At 61.7% G+C, this 17,618-nt stretch overlaps 2 protein-coding genes across 8 annotated transcripts in view; one reads left to right on the top strand and one right to left on the bottom strand.

Annotated features, from left to right (window-relative positions):
- Positions 1-17,618, top strand: part of ABTB2 (ankyrin repeat and BTB domain containing 2) — a 164,198-nt gene that overhangs the window by 144,745 nt on the left and 1,835 nt on the right. For all 4 annotated transcript variants that reach the window (XM_070564714.1, XM_070564713.1, XM_070564715.1 and 1 more), the window contains 12 exons: positions 721-886; positions 3,531-3,620; positions 4,144-4,245; positions 6,081-6,177; positions 6,421-6,556; positions 8,237-8,466; positions 9,670-9,848; positions 10,283-10,388; positions 10,626-10,728; positions 11,229-11,319; positions 15,591-15,659; positions 16,291-16,404. In XM_070564714.1, coding sequence (XP_070420815.1) covers positions 721-886; positions 3,531-3,620; positions 4,144-4,245; positions 6,081-6,177; positions 6,421-6,556; positions 8,237-8,466; positions 9,670-9,848; positions 10,283-10,388; positions 10,626-10,728; positions 11,229-11,319; positions 15,591-15,659; positions 16,291-16,404 — 1,483 coding nt within the window. The remainder of the gene's footprint in view (positions 1-720; positions 887-3,530; positions 3,621-4,143; positions 4,246-6,080; positions 6,178-6,420; positions 6,557-8,236; positions 8,467-9,669; positions 9,849-10,282; positions 10,389-10,625; positions 10,729-11,228; positions 11,320-15,590; positions 15,660-16,290; positions 16,405-17,618) is intronic.
- The window catches only part of NAT10 (N-acetyltransferase 10), a 45,293-nt gene continuing 41,344 nt past the window's right edge, over positions 13,670-17,618 (bottom strand). For all 4 annotated transcript variants that reach the window (XM_070564695.1, XM_070564705.1, XM_070564710.1 and 1 more), the window contains one exon: positions 13,670-15,781. The gene's annotated coding sequence lies outside the window, so the exon portion shown is untranslated. The remainder of the gene's footprint in view (positions 15,782-17,618) is intronic.

The following is a 17,618-nucleotide window of genomic DNA, read 5'->3' as shown; positions in this document are numbered from 1 at the left end:
CCTCTGGCTGTCCTTTTTTTGACCCTCTGCCCAACCCCAGTTATGGCGTCCTCTGTCTCCATGGCAAATGGAACCACATTCTGGGACATAAACTTTCTATGCTTTGGCCTAAACATGGCTCCAGGCTGAAGCCACCTACTGGAAGCCTGTGGTGTACCCTGTATAGACGCACCCTGTGTAGACGCAGGTTTTGTCTGTGACTCTCCTTGGCAGGATGCTTGACTGCAGTGGGACTCTGGGCCACTCTCCACCGTCTCTCCTGAACTTCTGGGCCTCACCAGGAGGCCACAAGGGGAGACGATGCAGAGCCAAGAGCTGGAACTTGGCTGCAGTGGTGTTCGTTAGACTGAGCGTGGCCTTCTCCAGGCAGAAAGTGTACAACCAAGCGCTGTGGCCTGAACCCCGGCCGGAGCCTCTCCTCCTGGGGCAGACCCCAATAGATTATTGTAGACGGGACTTTGTTTCCTGACAGTTGACAGCTCTCAGGAGCTCAGAGACCGTCTTCACGTGTTTGTAGAACATCAGAAGTGTGTGCTCTTCATGTCACTGAACGTGACGAGGCCAGCTGATCAGATAGAAGTTCCCAGTCCTTCCCCCAATCCCGTGCTCACGCCACATGTCCGCCTCTCACAGCTCTGTCGCGTCCCGTGGAGAGGCAGCGTCCCGGCAGAAGGGGTCCTCACACAGCCGCACTCACACACCTGGGTCTCTCCTGCGCAGGCCTGAGTGCTGTTCCAGTTCCTTCCGGAGGCTGGATGCCCGAGCGGCTGCTGAGAGATTCCACCAGGACCTGGGCTTCCGCATGCTCAGCTGCGGCAGGACGGACCTCATCAACCAGGCGATCGAGGCCCTGGGCCCGGACGGGGTTAACACCATGGATGACCAGGTACGTCCTGAGAGCTCCGCTCATCAGGCTTAGGGACCTAAATCGGGGATTCGTGACTGCCGGAGTTGGTGGCAGGGCCCTTCCCATCCCAAACGTGAGACCTGCTCAGCTCTGTGCTTCTAAGAGGAGGGCTGCCTCCTGAATTCTGCCCTGCCTGTTCCAGGTGGGGTGTCAGCTTGAAAGCTTCCCTAGGACCCCATGGAAAACCTCTGTAACGGGGAGCTGCTTCCCCTCCCTGGAAGGCTGGAGACTGTCCCAGACGGTGCAGGGCTAGGAAGAGGCCAGAGGAACCCGCTTGACCTCAGGCTGTGGATAACGGTCGCTAAGACTTGTAGGAGAGCGTCGTGTGGGCCTGCACCGCGCCGGCCGCAGAGACCCTGCCTTCAAGGGGTGGGCGTCCCAGCGGGGCACAGATGCTGAGAAACGTGAGCACGTGAAACACAGAGAAGTGCTCAGGAGTAGGAGGAAGCCAGAACGGGACGTGTGGGAGGGGATTTACAGTTGTGCGTAGTTTGACTTGAGTCTTTTGCTTGCTTTGTGTGTCTCGCTGGAGCGGCCGCCGTCGCGTCACACTTGCGATGCCCAGGCCACGCTCTAAGCGCCGTGCACAGGTACGCGCTCGGCCCTGCCGGCAGCCCTGTGACATAGCTGCTGTCATTAGCCGAGTGTTGGCTTGAGGAAGCTAAGCTCAGAGACGTTGGTTTCCCTGGGGTCACCCCACCAGCGGGGAGCAGAGCTGCATTGGGAGGACCCGGGTAGCCTGACCCGGGCTTTTGGCCGCTGCAGGATGTCCGGTTTGTTCATCGGGCGCTGTTTTGTGAGGACTCCCCGTGGGCGATGGCGCTGTGGTCTGCGAGCCCACATAGCAGGCTGGGGCACAGAAGACAACTGCGGGTTAGGGAGCGCTCCCGCCTAAGGGGACAGCGCCCTGCAGGGCGTGAGGAAGCGCCCGGCGACCACGCGGCCAGAGCGGGCTTCGACAGGCCTCCGCCCGGGGCGTGTGCGCTGAGGCCAGGGGGCACGTGCAGGGACGGGGGGCCGCAAGGCTGAGGGTGCTGCTGCAGAGCTGTGACAGGCTGGGTGGCAGAGGCACCTCTGTCAGCTCAGGTCCCTGGGCTGTGCAGGAGCCTTCATCCTGGGGGAGGGCTCTCCATCCTCGGTAGCACAGGGGTGGAGCCCGTGGCCTTTGCTGTAGACAGACCTGGGTTTTAGTCTGCCACATCATAGCTGTGCAATCTCAGACTGGCTACTCTACCTCTCTGAGCCTCAGTTTCCCTGCCTCCAACACGGAGGATGGTAGTCCCCGCCCCACAGGTTCTTGTGAGACTTTGCCGCTGGCACACAGGCGTTGCTCACTAAATGCACATTCTCGCCTTGCGGCCCGTGTGCTGGTGACAATGGCGTCCCTGCAGCTGTTGACCAGCCTCCTTATGTCCCTGGGTGCGCACGGGGCCAGCAGGGAGGAGCAGTTCTCCTCCTAGGCTCGCAGCCTGGTTTAAACTCCGAATTGTGTCCAGATGTGTGGCGAGAAGAGCAGTCAGGTGTGAGCAGGGGGATGAGCAGTCACACCCTCTCTCGGTGGCAGCGGCTCTCCTCCAAGAGCCAGGCCCTGCCTGCTCCTCGCCTCGTGTCCACAGGGCTCTCTGGCCAGCGGTCCTCTCCCAGGGTCAGTCTCAGGCTGTTTCCTTATCTCTGGGCATGAGACAAGGCTTGATGAGGTAAGGAGATCTTGTCTACACACAAACAACCTAATAAATAACACCGCAGGGCTCCAGACACACGCGCCCCAGCGTCCAGCTGCGGAGTAACGCCTTCCGCACTGCCCTGCTGCTCCTGGCCACGGAGGAGGGCTCCCGGCAGGAGGCAGCCCCCGGGACCGCCCACCTAACCTCCGGGAGGGCCTGGGCCCGCTTTCAGAAAAGCTGACACCCAGTCACAAGAGACGGTCAAGTCAGACCCTCCTCCCTCCGGAGCCCCTCGAAGGCGAGCATCGCGGCTCAGGGCGCCTGGCTTCTGTCCCACTGCTGCTTCTCGCTCGTCGTCTGGCCTTGGCAAGTTAACCCCTGTCTCTGCTCCTCATCTGTAAAATGGGAATGATGGGCCTCCCCAGTAGGGTCTTAGGTGCTGAAATGAGAGAGTGCAGCTAAGGGACTTCACACCGTGGGTGAGGATGTGGCCGTGAGACGTGATGTCGGAGACAGAGTTGTCGGGTATTCTAACTAATTAGCTCTTAAGGTGAGCTTCCTCCGCACTGAGCCCCGTGTACAGAGTAACTCATACTCTACAACAGTCCTGCGAGGGAGATACTGTTCCTCCCGTTGTACAGATGAAGACACTGAGGCACAGAGAGGTGCAGTGACTTGAACCAAGTGCACAGCTCCCCGTGCAGAGGTGTTCTTTGACTGAGTCTGGCTGTGGGGCCTGTGCTCCTCACCTCGTGTCCTGCGGTGCTCATGGAGATGTCCCTGCTCATCCTTCTGGTGTCGTCTGTCCACGGGGCCTAGGAGGGCCTCCTGGCCGAGCACAAGGCACAGGGTTGCTCAGGATGAGCGGCCGGGTGGAGTGGGCTGGGGACCAGGCCTGTGGGATACGCGTCCCGTGCTCTGTTTCCAGACGGTGTAGCGTCTGCGTTTGATTCACGTAGGGTATGACGCCGCTGATGTACGCCTGTGCTGCTGGGGACGAAGCAATGGTCCAGATGTTGATTGATGCTGGAGCAAACCTGGACATCCAGGTGAGTGGGCCCAACGAGCTGCACCTCGGCCCCAACCCAGCAAGAGAAGCCCCAGGGTCTCCGTCAGCCGAGCTGCGTGCACTGTTGTGGACAACTGGGTAGATGTGGCTCCGAGGGCTAGAGCTGTGACATGCCTGGAGATCACAGGTAGCAAAGAGGATTCTTCCTCAAGATTTGGGCTTTCTCTCTGAGAGGAAGTGAGCTGAGGGGGAGTTGAATGGAGAGAATGGCCGTAATTCTGTTACCATAACACCGTTCCTCTTTACCAGCCTAACTCCAGCCGTCCCTGCCATCCCAGATACTTCTCGCTCTGAGGCAGAAAGTGTTCCCTCTCTGCCATGTCTCTGCTCAGGGCAGACACTGCTAACTGAACATCCTCTGAGCCTTTTCCACGTGGCGCTCGAGGCAGACATTACTAGTTCACTGCAGAAAGCACTTGAGTGGACTCCTAGTCACCCTCCCTGCAGGGTGCCTGCTTAGCTCAGGAGCCTGTGTCCCTCACTGGTGGTTCGTGGTGTTGCAGGTTCCCAGCAGCTCTCCCAGGCATCCCTCCATTCACCCCGACAGCCGGCACTGGACGCCGCTGACGTTTGCTGTGCTGCATGGACACATCTCTGTAGTCCAGGTGAGCTCCTGCCGGGCGCACAGTGTGCCCTCGGATTGCCAGGTGGACTGGGCCCCAAGCGTAGCCCCAGTCTCGCCTGAGTGAGCGGCTGCCTGGAATCAGAGATGGCAGAGGCGCTGCTTAAGGCTGGCCCACCTGGTTCACCGCACGGAGAGGGCATCAGTGCAAAGACACGTGTGGGACGTTAGGTGCCCGCAGTGCCAGGCTGGCTGGCACCTCTGTGTCTGTCGGCGAGTCTCAGGGCATGCTGGAATCTGTGTGAACGTGCCCAGTCTTCTCTCCTCCAAGCGTCCATCTGACCCTCAGCTTTTCCTGCTCCATGAGCTCCCCGTGGAGCCAGCTTGGTGTCGCTGTGTCCTTCCTGTTCTGCCCCTCCCCATCGACAGGCTCAGTCTCTCCGTCCCCCGGGTCCTGAGAGAGGACTCGGATGGGCATAGCTCACCTGGTGAGCCACGCCATGTCGGGCCCACCTTGGCCCAGCTGGCTGTGCTGGCATGAGGGCAGGGATCAGGCCTAGAAGTGGAAGCTGTCGGAGAGCAGTGTCCAGCCCAGCTGGGGCGCTGGCCACACTGCCCCTCGACTCCCGGACTCCTGTTCTAGAGGGCTGTGGCCCTCCTTCCTGGGAGCTGGGCTAGCGCCCTTGCCGTCCGCTAGATTGTGGTCCTCCCCGGGCGGGGTCGTGTCCGGCTGACTCCTCGCTGTCAGCAGAGCCCTGGCCTACAGTAGTGACTCGAGAGATGGTGGTCACCCGGCAGGCTGCTGTGTCAGCCTGCTTTTCAGTGACTGCCGTCTTCAGGACCCGAGCCAATTCACACCCAGCCGCGGCGGCCTGCAGGGCTGCACGGCGCCGGCCTGGCCTGGTGCCCCCACCTCTGCCTCCCTGGCATGCTGGCTGCACGGGGTTCCTGGCCGACTGCTCCCCCACTCCCCACGCACTGGAGGGAGGCCGAGAGGGCAGCCGGCCCCCACGCCTGGTGTCGGGCTGAGGGCGGGGGCCCCTGGATTGCCACACGCGGGCTCTGAGGAGGCTCTGGTCTTCAGAAGCCTGGGAGGGATGGAAGATAGCTCTCCCGCCACCGGCCAGGGAGGAGCTGAAAGGCGCCTGTTGGGACGGGGCAGACAACACCCTGCCCCCGAGCCGCCCGGGGTGTCAGCCCTGCCCCTCCGTGCCCTGGCGAGGCCCCTGCTGGAAGGGGGGCCTGAGTCACCGACAGTGAGGTCTGCTCCCAGCCGGGGGTGCCCATCGACGCTCTCTGGTGAGGACCCAGGGAGCTGTGAGTCCTGGAGCCCCGTGGAGTGGGGCAGCGTCCCCCACAGTCCCAGCAATGCTGCGAGGCAGGCCTCTTCCCATTTCCCAGAGGGGAGACTGGGGCTCGCAGAGGCCAGGTGCCTGCCCTCCGTCGCTCACTGGCTGGCGGCCAGCACTGGCACTCAGCTCTTTCTGATTCTAACACCTGTGCCTTCCCCATGACCTCTGCTGCCTCCCAGAGCCTCAGTTTCCCCCAGTAGATGGGGGGGGGCAATACTTTCTGTTCCGCTCATCTCCAGGTCACTGCACCTAGTTGGTGGGAAAGCATTTGAAAGAGAGAAAGAGCTCAGAGGTCCCCACAGCTTAGGGGCTGGGTCCAAGGCCACAAGAGTGGAGGTGATGATTCTAGAAACTCGGAGCCCTGAGGGTCACCGGGGGGTTCTAAAGTTCTGGTTCTGGGGCTGCCTGGGGGAGCTGGGTGTTGGTCAGCAGCCTGGAGGAGGCTAAAGGCCGGTCCCATGAGGCCTCTCCTGTGCACATGCCAGGCCCTCCTGCACACTGACGTGTCCCCCCTGTGCCCTGGCAGTTGCTGCTGGACGCTGGTGCCCACGTGGAGGGCTCGGCGGTGAACGGCGGCGAGGACAGCTACGCGGAGACGCCCCTGCAGCTGGCCTCTGCAGCTGGTAGGTACCCACAGGCTCTGCCTGCCCTTCCCCGCAGTGTCACCCAGGTTGGTGGGCCTGTTCTAGACATTTGGCCACACACTCAGACCCCTGCGGGAGCCTTGAAACCCTCCTTCCAGGCTGTTTGGGGGTCCCCTGGCCACATCCATCAGTGTTTCTGCTGAGCTCGGCGCACAGGCGGGACCAGCAGAGGGGCACAGTGGTGTGGATGGTGTCAGCACCCTCCGCCTGCCTTTCTTTTAGGGAACTATGAGCTGGTCAGCTTGTTGCTGAGCCGAGGCGCTGACCCCCTTCTCAGCATGCTCGAAGCCAACGGCATGGCCTCCTCCCTCCACGAGGATATGAACTGCTTCAGCCACTCGGCTGCCCACGGCCACAGGTACCCACCCAGGCGGCCTGCCTGTGTGATGTGGGCATGAAACAGGCTCTCGGAGCCTCGATTCCCCAACGGGGAGCAGACGAGCTAGGTCTACAGATCTTTCCAGAGACGGAGGGCTTGCGGGCGAGCCAGCCAGAAAGAGAGGCAGGTCCTCCCCTCCCACAGGGGCCCCAGAGGTTGGAGGGCCTGGAGACGCTGAGGGCCGGTCCCATGGAGGCCCCACAGCTCCTTCCTTGCAGACCTGGGACTGGCCGGGGTCTCCTGACGCCCAGGGCAGTCTCTCCCGTTTCCCGTAAGACTCTACTCTGCGCCGGCCCGGCTCGGCGGCTCCGTGCCACCGTGGCCTTGGCACTCCAGGGCCTTCCACAGAGAATCTGGCTCTGCCGGGAAGCTCCCGGCGGCTCTGCGGGAAATCACATCCCGTTCCAAGAGCAGATGGTGGACCCGGCTTTGTGGGGCCAGGCCTGCCCAGGGGTGTGGCGGGGCAGCGGATGGCCCGGAGCCGTGAGGCGGTCGCGGGGCAGGAGACGCAGAGGCGGTTAGTGGAAGGTGGAGAAGGGCCGGCCCACAGCCACTGCGCTCCTGCGGGGGCCTGCCGCACCTTCTGCCCAGCCTGCACGGGCCTCAGGTGGCCGGCTCCGCTGGGCAGCCGCGGCACCCTGCCTGGAGGCGGCCTGTCTGCTGCTCTGCTTCTCCATCCCCTCTGGAGTAGGCACGGCGGCTGGCTCACCCTCACACACCAGCGCCTGCCACAAGCTGGGGCTCCGTGACCTGTGGAGCTAGCAAAGCTACAGCTGCCTGACCCCGTGGGGGTGACCCCGGTCCCTCAGGGAGGCTCTGGGCCACAAACTTGGCTCCCTGGCACAGCCTAGCCTCCGTCACAGAGTGGGGAGGGGCCTGGCCCCCAGGTGGCCTTTGGGCCACCCAGGCTGCAGCCATCCCAAAGCCTCAGGCCACAGGATGTGACAGAAAGAGCCTGGGACGTGGGCCGGAAGTCCTACGTCTGAGTCTGCACTCCTGCCCCCTGTGACCTTGAGCAAGACGCGTTCATGCCCTGTGGGTGGGTTTCAACACAGTGGTAAACAACGTGCTCCGCCTAGTCTAACACTGGCCCCGTCGTATGTAAGAGTGAATTCTGTGCAACCGGCACCCCACTTCACGCTTAGTGGAAGGGAGGGGAACACGTGAGTATCAGCCTGTCCGGTGTTTCAGACACTGTCACGTGTGTAAAGTTGGCTGCTGTTAGGAGGGCTGCTGTGTATCAGGCTCTGCATTCAATGCCAGCACATTGGCCTCACATTACCCCCGGGAGAGGATGATGCTGACGCCCTGTCCGACAGACGATGAAGCACTCAGGGCTCAGAGAGGCAGAACAACCTGTCTGAGGTCACACAGCCAGGATGGCAGGGCACACTTGGCCCCAAAGCCCGTGACTTCTCGGCAGTGCCAGGACGGCAGAGGGAGGGGGTGCCCCATACCCTCCCCTTCTCCCCCAGGTGTCGAGTGGGGGCGCTGGGAGCCCTGGCCCAGCCTGCCTGGAAGGGGAAGACCACGAGTGCTGTGTGCCCACAGATGCTCCGTAGCAGCTCGTCTGGGCCATGGGGCACTGCAGGGCAGCTTGGGTGGACACCGTCTGTGGCGGGGACCTCAGGCACCGCCTCCTCATCCCTCGGCCCGCAGGAACGTCCTGAGGAAGCTCCTGACGCAGCCGCAGCAGGCCAAAGCAGATGTGCTGTCCCTGGAGGAGATCCTGGCTGAGGGCGTGGAGGAGGGCGGCACGACCAGCCAGGGCAGCGGCAGCGAGGGGCCCGTGCGCCTGAGCCGGCCACGCACGAAGGCCCTGCAGGAAGCCATGTACCACAGCGCGGAGCACGGCTACGTGGACATCACCATGGAGCTGAGGACGCTGGGTGAGGGCCCGCGCGTCTGCGTGTCCACGCGCGCCTCCTGCTGCTCTTCCATAGGCCAGAGAAGGGCCGGGGTGGCGGGGCGGCTGGGCACGGCTGGGCACGGCCTGCCCAGGCCTGGCGGACGACGGCCAGGACTGAAGACGCCTGAGCCTCAGGTAGTCCTCAGCAGGGACGCGTCTCAAGGCTGCGGCCTTAGCCCTGTGCCCTCAGGCCCTCGTCCCCCTGCCACAGCCCTGGGATGCGCAGCACTGGGGCCCTCTGTAGCTCTGAGTCAGCACTTCCCGTCGGCTCGATGCTCTCTGCCACTCGGCCAACCCCTTGCCCTCCCCGGGTCTGTGAGTCTGTGGACTCCTCCTCTCCTCCAGGAAGGCTAGTCAGACAGACAGACAGACCTGCTGGGACCCTGGCTGTGCCACCTCTGCTGGCGCGGATGATCCTTACCTAAGAATGTGGAGTCACGTGAAGGCCAGGGCGGGTGCCGGCTCCCAGCGAGCGCTCAGTGCCTGGTGGTCGCTGCATTACTATGACGGGGGCCACGACGACAGCACCTAGTCCTGGGCCAAGACAGCAGGAGGCCATGTGACCTTCTCGCACATCAGCCTCAGTGTTCTCCACTGTAAAATGGGATGTCACTCCCACCTACAGTCGGTCAACCGAGGATGCTAACCCATGTCATCACGTCTGGTGGGGAATGCCACCGGTCCTTTTTCTTAATCCACAGTGAGGCTGGGGGTGAGACGCTCTCTCTCTAATTACCAGGAACACAACTCGTTTTGGTCGCAGCCTTCACAGAGTAGTTTTAAATTGCTCTGTGTCCCCACTGACACGCTCCAGGGAGCTGGTAAACAGTAATACGTGCACTGGACGTGTGCTGACGACCGGTGACCTGGGTGCTGGTGAAGCCCTCCGTGATGGCATAGGCATGGGGGCCACCTGTCCTTGAGCGCCCTGCATATTTTCTAGGCATCCAAGTCCACCTGGCCACTGCCCATAATTAATGGGCCCTCCCAGCCAGTAATTCCAGGCCCGGCGAGCCATGGGGCCAGTATGGGTGCTGGGACAAAGAGCTTGGGCTCCCTGCCCCTTGTCTGATGAGGGCCTGGAGCCCCTCCGACCTCTCACGAGGCCTTCGTTAGGCTGCGTGCAGGAATGGGACCAGGACTCAGGAGAATGACAGCCCGCCCCTCCCCTGCTTGGGCCCAGGTGTCCCCTGGAAGCTGCATGTGTGGATCGAGTCTCTGAGGACCTCCTTCTCCCAGTCACGGTACTCGGTGGTGCAGAGCCTCCTACGGGACTTCAGCTCCATCAAAGAGGAGGAGTACAACGAGGAGCTGGTGACCGAGGGCTTGCAGCTCATGTTCGACATCCTCAAGACCAGCAAAGTGAGTGTCGCCAGGCAGGTCCCCACCCCTGGTCCGAGAGCGCTGGGTTCCAGAGCCCACAGCCCTGACCCAGACCACACGATGGACACATAGACTAACACACAGGCAGACAGATGCAGGGACATGCCCCACACACGGACGGACGCAGGCACCGCCCCACACACAGGTGGACGCCCCCCCCACCCCCGGACTCGTGCTGTCTGCTGCAGAGGGCAGAGGCTGTGGGTGTGTCTGGGCTGGGGCCAGAAGAGCAACGTGGGGAATCGGTGATGCAGGAACTGGCCTCTCCTGCGGAGCCACACCCGGCAGGAGCGGAAGACAGCAGCTGCGCTCATCCTGGCCTGGACTCCTGAAGTTAGCCTGACACGGCTGTGGCTGGACACACACGCCGCGGCGGGCGCGGGCTCACAGGCCCTCTCTCTGCCTCCCCCCAGAATGACTCAGTCATCCAGCAGCTGGCTGCCATCTTCACACACTGCTACGGCAGCACGCCCATCCCCAGCATTCCCGAGATCCGGAAGACCCTGCCGGCCAGACTCGGTGAGGGCCTGTCCCCACCCGCCACCCACACTTTCCAGATCTCCCGCCCCATCTTTCCTCCTCTTTCTCTCCCTCTCATCTTGGTCTTCCTTTCCCATTGCCAAGCGCCAAGGCCCTGGCCTCAGTTTCTCTGCTTCTCACCTTCGTATCCCCCTGCCCCCTACGCACACCTCAGCACACGTCAGAGAACCCGAGGGGGCTTGCCGGTCACCGCCCTGCTCTCTTCCCTCCTGGCAGACCCACACTTTTTGAACAACAAGGAGATGTCAGACGTGACCTTCCTGGTGGAAGGCAAGCTGTTCTATGCGCACAAAGTCCTGCTGGTGACAGCTTCCAACAGGTGGGTGGCCTCCTCGGGTCACGGAGTCCCAGCCCTGGGGGTGGGGGGGGCTTGGTTCACATGAGGGGACAGTGGCGTGCTGGGGAGGAGCCCTGCCCTGCAGAGCGTGGTCGCTGGCAGCAGAGCCCCCCTGCACCGAGGCGTGGACGGCAGCGCGGAGCCAGGCTCTCCAGGAGGAGCTCTGAGTGCATTCTTTCTGGTCGAGTTACTGCTTTGGATGATTAGAAACCAAATATTCTGGGACGAAGGGTCAATCTTCCGGCCACAGGCATCACGGTCATTCCCTCTGGGGGCAGTGGGGACAGAACGGGGCTCAGCCCAGCCGTCAGCCCCGACCACGTAAAACGTCACTTGCCAAGAATTATTTTAGGAGCACGGCGGTAATTTTTAAATGCTCCATCTCCTGGGGGTGGGCCAGGTGACGGATGGTGCCATTGCGGCACAGTTGTGGAGCGAAGGTCGCATTCAAGACCCGCCTTGTTCCTTTTCCTTTGGTCCAGGTTCAAGACGCTGATGACGAATAAATCGGAACACGACGGCGACAACAGCAAAACCATCGAGATCAGCGACATGAAGTACCACATCTTCCAGGTGTGTGGGGTGGCGCCCGCACGCCTCGGCCGTGCCGCCGGGCTCTGCCTGTCTGGGCTGCCGGGCAGCTGTGCGTCCATCCTCCCTTCCCGTCCATCCCAGTGCCCCTGTTTTCTGCGGGATCAACGGTCGGGCTGGCGTGTCCGGGTCTCCCAGGCAGAGTAGCTGTTCTCTTGTGGCCTGCGGCTCCTGAGCTCCAGCTGCTGGCTGGACTCACAGACGTGCGAGGACAGGCACACACCACACACGTGTGTGAGCCCTCGTTCCTCGGAGCGAGCTCCCGGCAACAGGGGTGCTGCCTGAGCGCCTATTGCAAATGCAGACCCTCATCCCACCCGAGCTCCCGCGTCCATGAGACCCCGGGTGGGAAGTGTGCACGTGGTTTGTGGAGCCCTGGTGTGGGCCGTGTCACTTGTCCCACGTTGGACCAGCCGTGGTGGCCAAGCAGAAGAGGCCGAGATGAGCCCATCCTGGGCGTGGAAGGTCAAGGTCAGGTCTTGTGATCTCCAGGCTTTGGAGGACATCAGAGGTTGCATAATGGAAACTTCTGAGGCCCGGCTGCCAGCCGTGGCCGCAAGGTCTGGAGGAGGAGCATGGCTGGGATCTCAGCTGAGCCCACTGGAGAGCTGCTGTCTGGGAAGTGGTGACTGTGGGGCCCCAGGCTGCAGGGGTGAGCCTTAGGAGCTGAGGCCACGAGGCAGCCGGTGTGTAGGCGCAGGAGCTGGCCCTGCGCAGGATGGGTTTGTGACCTGATGGGAGAGATCTGAGTCTGAGAAGCACGAGAAGCTGCCATCTGCACCAGCTCGGTCCTCTCCCGTCTCGCTCTAGTGCTGGTCTAACACGTGGCCATTTCCAGGAGCTGTGGAGACGGCAGTGCACGGGACGGGGGCCCGTCCTCTGGGGGCAGGATTATGAAGCCACGGGGTGGGTGGGGTCGGGGAGGCCCTGGGATGCAGGAGAGGGGCGTCTAGCCCAGAGTGGGGAGGAGTAGGGAAGTCTCCTGGGCTCTCAAGGAGCAGGGCAGCTCGCCCGTTGTCAGGAGTCCCAGGCAGAGGGAATGGCGTGTGCCAAGCCCCAAAGCCAGAGACCACAGCATGGTCAAGAACGCCCTCTGGCCTGGTCCAGGCAGCGGGTCAGAAGAACCTCCAGAAATGAGTCTGAGCTGCCCCAAGGAGCCACAGCGTGAAGCGCTTTAACCCGAACAGCTACAGAATAGTCATCGTCGTCACTGACACTGAGCCAGCATGGCTCCAAGTGCTGTGTCTCTGTCCTCAGTTATGCTTCACAGGAAAGTCTTGGGAGGCATAGGTATATATCATCATCCCCTCTTGGTAGAGGAGGAGTCAGAGGCACAGAGAAGTTGAGTAACTTGCCCAGGGTCACACAGCTGGGAAGTGATAGAGCCAGGATGCAAACCTAGGATGTGGGGGAGGATCAAGTTTGCCTGTACAAAGGTCACTCTGGGAGGTGAGGAAGGGATTGGAGGGGGCCTGACTGCAGGCAGGGGACCAGTTAGGAGGCTGTTGAGAAATCCAGCTGATGACGATGTTGACCAGTTAGCGGCAGCGGGATGGAGGGGAGTGTATGAGGGGAGAGTGGGTAGGACTCTGTGACTGACAACGGGATGGGAGTGAGGCCCAGCGTCTGGCAGGGGCAACAGAGGGGTGGGAGTATCTCCCCTTCCCTCCTTCCCGTCCCTTGAGCCAGACTCACTGTGGGGAGGGCAGCTCTAGAAACTTGTTTGACTAAGAAGCCAAAGTCCAGGTGAGCTGGAGCGTGCTGGGGTCAGACACGGGAGGCGGTGCGGGAGGGGCAGCAGGGATTGGCTGGGAGTCGGGGCAGGACACGTGGGTAGCCACTGCTGTGTAGCTGCCCATCAAGTCTGCATTTGCTCACCAGGGCAGGGGGGTCCCCAGGCCAGGACAGTCAACCAGCCTTGATGACTTCTCAGGGTTGTTAGGAGGTAGACAGGGACAACAGGCTGACATCCGTGGCACGCATGGGCCTGGGCGATGGTAGCCACTGGCCTTGCCCGTGGGTTCTCTGGGGCAGAACTCCGCCATCACGGGGGAGTACCACTTCAGATGGTGCCTCTGCACGTCGGCTCCTGCCTTCTGGGCCTTGGAGGGGTCAGGTCAGCATGAAGCTGGCCGCCCAGGGCAGGGTTCCCTAACAGCCGGAGGCGTCAGAGCAGCCCCCCGGTACCTGTGGGCTCTCAGCACTGGGAGGGGTCGTCACGACCTTTGTCTTCTGGAGGAAGGAGCAGGTCCAAGCAGTGTTGCCTAGTAGAGAAAGCGAGCCACATGTGTAACTTAACTTTTCCTAGTAGCCACATGAAAAGTAAAAAGAAGCAGGTGGAATTAATTTTAATATATTTAACCCAGTGTAACCAAAATCTTATGGTTTCAACATATGAATATACAAAAATTAATGAAATATTCTACCTTCTTTTTTCATCTTAAGTGTTTGAACTCCAGTGTGTATTTGACACTTATAGCACATCTCAGTTCAGACCCATCACATCTCAAATGCTCAGAAGCCACATACAGCAAGTAGCTGCTGCATCAGACAGCATGGGTCTAGACACTCGCCAAGGTCACCGCCGACTAAACCCGGGGCAAAGCTGTGCCTTTCTGACATGGCTTTTGTCCCCCGGCCTGTCCCTGCAGTGTCTGTGGCGTCCCACAGGTGGTTTCCTGGTGGCCTACCCAGGGTGGAAGCAAACGCTGCTGCCTCTGCAGCCAGCCCCCTGGGTCCCCTGGGAGCAGCTGCCCAGCCCCGCAGGCTGCCTGCTGTGGGGGCAGACGAGCCCGTCCTGCCTGGGAACTGTCAGGCTTTGCAAAATTAATCTACCTCTGCCTGCCAGCCAGGCACCCAGGGAGCAATTCTCGCCTGACTTCTGTGGACTCACATGCATTCAGACGACCTCAGGGAGAGCCACATGCTGTTGCTGCTGGACCTTGCCAAAACCAGCCCCAGAAATGCAGCGGGAGGCCACCGTCCGCCCAGGAAGGGGTTGCAGGTTCTGGTGTCTCCTGGCCCACACCCAAGGCCAGCCCTTAGCAGAGTCCTGGGCGAGGGTCCTCCGCCTTGAACATCTACAGCTGGTGGTGGGCCGAGCACCCACTCAGCGCCCAGCGTGGGGACAGCAGAGGAACCCAGGTGTGGCCCGCCAAGGTGCACAGCGCCTAGAGGGACAGGTGGACACATGCTGTCATTGTGGTTGTTCAGATTACAGCAGGAGTTCCCACAGGGGCTGCAGAAGGCCCATGGGAGCCCAGTCCTCGGTGGGGAGGGCCTGATGTCGCCCGGCCGGCCCTGGGCCATCTCTCAGCTCCTCTCCTAGCTCCTGTGCCCCGAGCGTGGGCTCCTTACCCTAGACCCTCTGCTGCTCCTGCCTGGGCCCGGGCCTGACAGAGCCCAACTGTGTGGCTGCAGCGTGTTTATTTACACGCTGGCCAGCTCCTTGCTGGGGCCATTTTTTCAGCCAACCAGGGAGAATCGTTTTTCTTTTTCCACCTGGGAGCCTCCCCAGGCTCCAGCGTGATGGCGGAGTTTGTAACTTAGACCTCAGCAGAACTGGACGTGATCCCACGCTCCAAGGCCACTTAGTCTGATACCCCAGGGCCCTCCACTCCCCAGAGCCCCAGGCGGGTCTGGGCGTCAGCAAGGTGACCTCTGGAGCAGACCCCGTGGCTCTGCTTTCTTTCCAAGGAGCGAATCCAGCGGGAGCTGGGGTCTGGCTCTCACCTCCACTGTGCAGTCCCAGCATGGAGAGGAAGTCTGAGGTGGGCTTCTCAGAGTAGCCAGGACTGTCGTCGCCTCAAAGCCCCACCTCCCTCCCTCCCGGCCCCATATTCAGACTGTAGGTCAAAGAGGAAATGACAGGGTGGTGCGGGTGTGCCAGAAGTGCTCTGGTGTGGGAGTCAGGAGACCCGAGGGACTTGGGCCCCGTCAGCTTCCCTCCTTGGGCCTCAGTTTCCCCCGTTGTGAATGCTCTCTCTCCTGCTGGGCTCCGGGGGCTGTCATGAGTCTTGACTTGAAACCATGCCGTGGGAGGAACTTGTCATTCACACAGGAAGTCGGGAGAGAGAATCTTGGAGTTAACTGCTAGAGGCTGCACTCCGGGAAGACACAGACGTTTGAGTCTCAGCATGAGCGAGTTGTGGGATCCACACACACAGGGCCGGGGGCCGGGGAGGCCTGGGGGCCAGGGAGGCCTGGGCGCTGCAGCTCCATTGGCGCTGACCCGGGGCCTCTTCCTGCTGCAGCTCATGATGCAGTACCTGTACTATGGAGGGACGGAGTCCATGGACATCCCCACGGCCGACGTCCTGGAGGTGAGGCTCTCGTCTGGTGCGGGAGGGGAGCTGTACCCCACCACTGCGTCTCCCCATTCACTCCACGCCTGTCTCCAGCCTGATTCGTGCGCAGGTCTTCACCCTGCTCTCGGAAACAGCATCTGGAGAGGCAAGGGGGAAAGGTGGCTCCCATGAGGACCTCCCATTCCCTGCAGGTTCCTTCTCTTCGGGTGATAGGAGGGGCCCCTCCGAGAGACTGGGACTCCTGCCCCTTGCACCCAGCCCAGAGAGTAGAAAGGGGTCCCCAGGTGGATGGGCAGCCCAGGAGAAGCAAAAGGCGCCTGGACTGCCCACTCACCTGTCACTGCTTAGAAACCCGACGTGCTGCTGGCCGTGCACCTGGCTGGAAGGTTGTGTAGACAGTGTGTAGCTTACTGATAAAGCCATCCTGAGGTCAGAAATCCCAACCAGCATCTGTCATCCATCCTGTGCCTCCCAAGTTGTCCCAGCAAATACCCAGATGGCCAAGCTGGAGATGAATCAAGACCATCAGACTTGACCGGCAGGGGTGGGCAGGGCCCCTGGGGTGGGAGGAGGCAGCTGCCTGTTCCGTGATGCCTGGGCCCGGGCCTGGCCTGCATACCCAAGGCCGCCTTTGCCGCCCCACCAGCTGCTGTCAGCTGCCAGCTTGTTCCAGCTGGACGCCCTGCAGAGGCACTGCGAGATCCTGTGCTCCCAGATGCTCAGCGTGGAGAGTGCTGTGAACACCTACAAGTACGCTAAGGTGAGGGCCTGCACTCTGCTCCACCCAGGCCTCGCTGCCTCGGGGCTGTGGCCTGGCAGCTTGAAGGGCAGTGGAGGGTTAGTAACGGCCTCTGCAGCCCAGGGCTGTTGCTGTCCCTGGGGCAGCACACAGCTCCCGGCCAGGCGGATCCCAGTTATATTCCAGCTGTGCTCTATGGGGCTGTGCAACCAGGCCAAATGGCTGAGCCTCTGAGTCAGTCAACTCCACAGGCTTGCTTGACTTGCCCCACAGCCTGTCCTCCAGAATCGTCCCCATCTCAGCAGGTGTCTCCGTCATCTGCTCTGTTACTCAGACTCAAAACTTAGGAGTTACAGTTGATCTTTTTAAAATCTCCCCACTCCAAGCCATCCACCTCTGAGATGCATCGGCTGTCTCCCCACCCCCCACCTCCACGGTGCCCCCCACACCACGGTCCCCCTCCACGGTCCCCTCCCCCACGCTCCCCCCCGACGGTCCGCCTCCCCGGTCCCCTCTTGGACGACTGCATCAGCCTGGCTCCCCGCTTCCTGGCTTCCGCCCTGCCGTCCCTGAGGCTCTTTGGAAACGTTGAGACTGTGTCACCCCTCTGAGTAAACCCTCCGAAGCTTTCCTGCTACTTGCAGACTAAAGACAACCCAGCCCTTCTCACGCTTTCGAGGCCCTGGGATCCTGCCCCACCTCCCCTCCCGCCACCTCCTCTCCCTCCACCTGGCCACGCGGCCTCTCTCCTCAGCCCGTTCCTGCGCCAGGGCTCTGTGATAACCATGCCCCCGGAGAGCTCCTCCCCAAGGCCCTCACGAGAGCAGCGGGCCTCCGGGCTCCTTGGCGCTGACCGCTCTCTGCAGTGGCCTTGCTTGTTTGGTTCCACGGCTTCTCCGTCTCCCCTGAACTGCAGCATCAGCTCTAAGGGCATGGCGGAGACCATGACCTCAGACCTGGCGCCCAGGGCCTGGTCCAGACCTGCACGCGGTGTTGGTTGCATTAAAACAGTTCCTGAGCGTCCACCACATGAACGCTCACCTGCTGGGCCTTGTGCTGGACGCTGGACATCGGTAGTAGACAGTTGCCATCCCTGCCCTTAGTGAGGGAGCTTCTAGTCCAATGGGATGCCTGCCATTCCACAAGCCGGCCCCAGTGAGACCGAGGCAGAGGACAGTGGGGCCCAGAATAGGGCCTCAGTGCCCTTCCTGGTGGCACAGCTGGGATTGAAGCCA

This window comes from Equus przewalskii, chromosome 11, assembly GCF_037783145.1.
Source record: "Equus przewalskii isolate Varuska chromosome 11, EquPr2, whole genome shotgun sequence".
NCBI lineage: Eukaryota > Metazoa > Chordata > Mammalia > Perissodactyla > Equidae > Equus > Equus przewalskii.
This window is presented reverse-complemented; position numbering and strand designations above follow the sequence as displayed.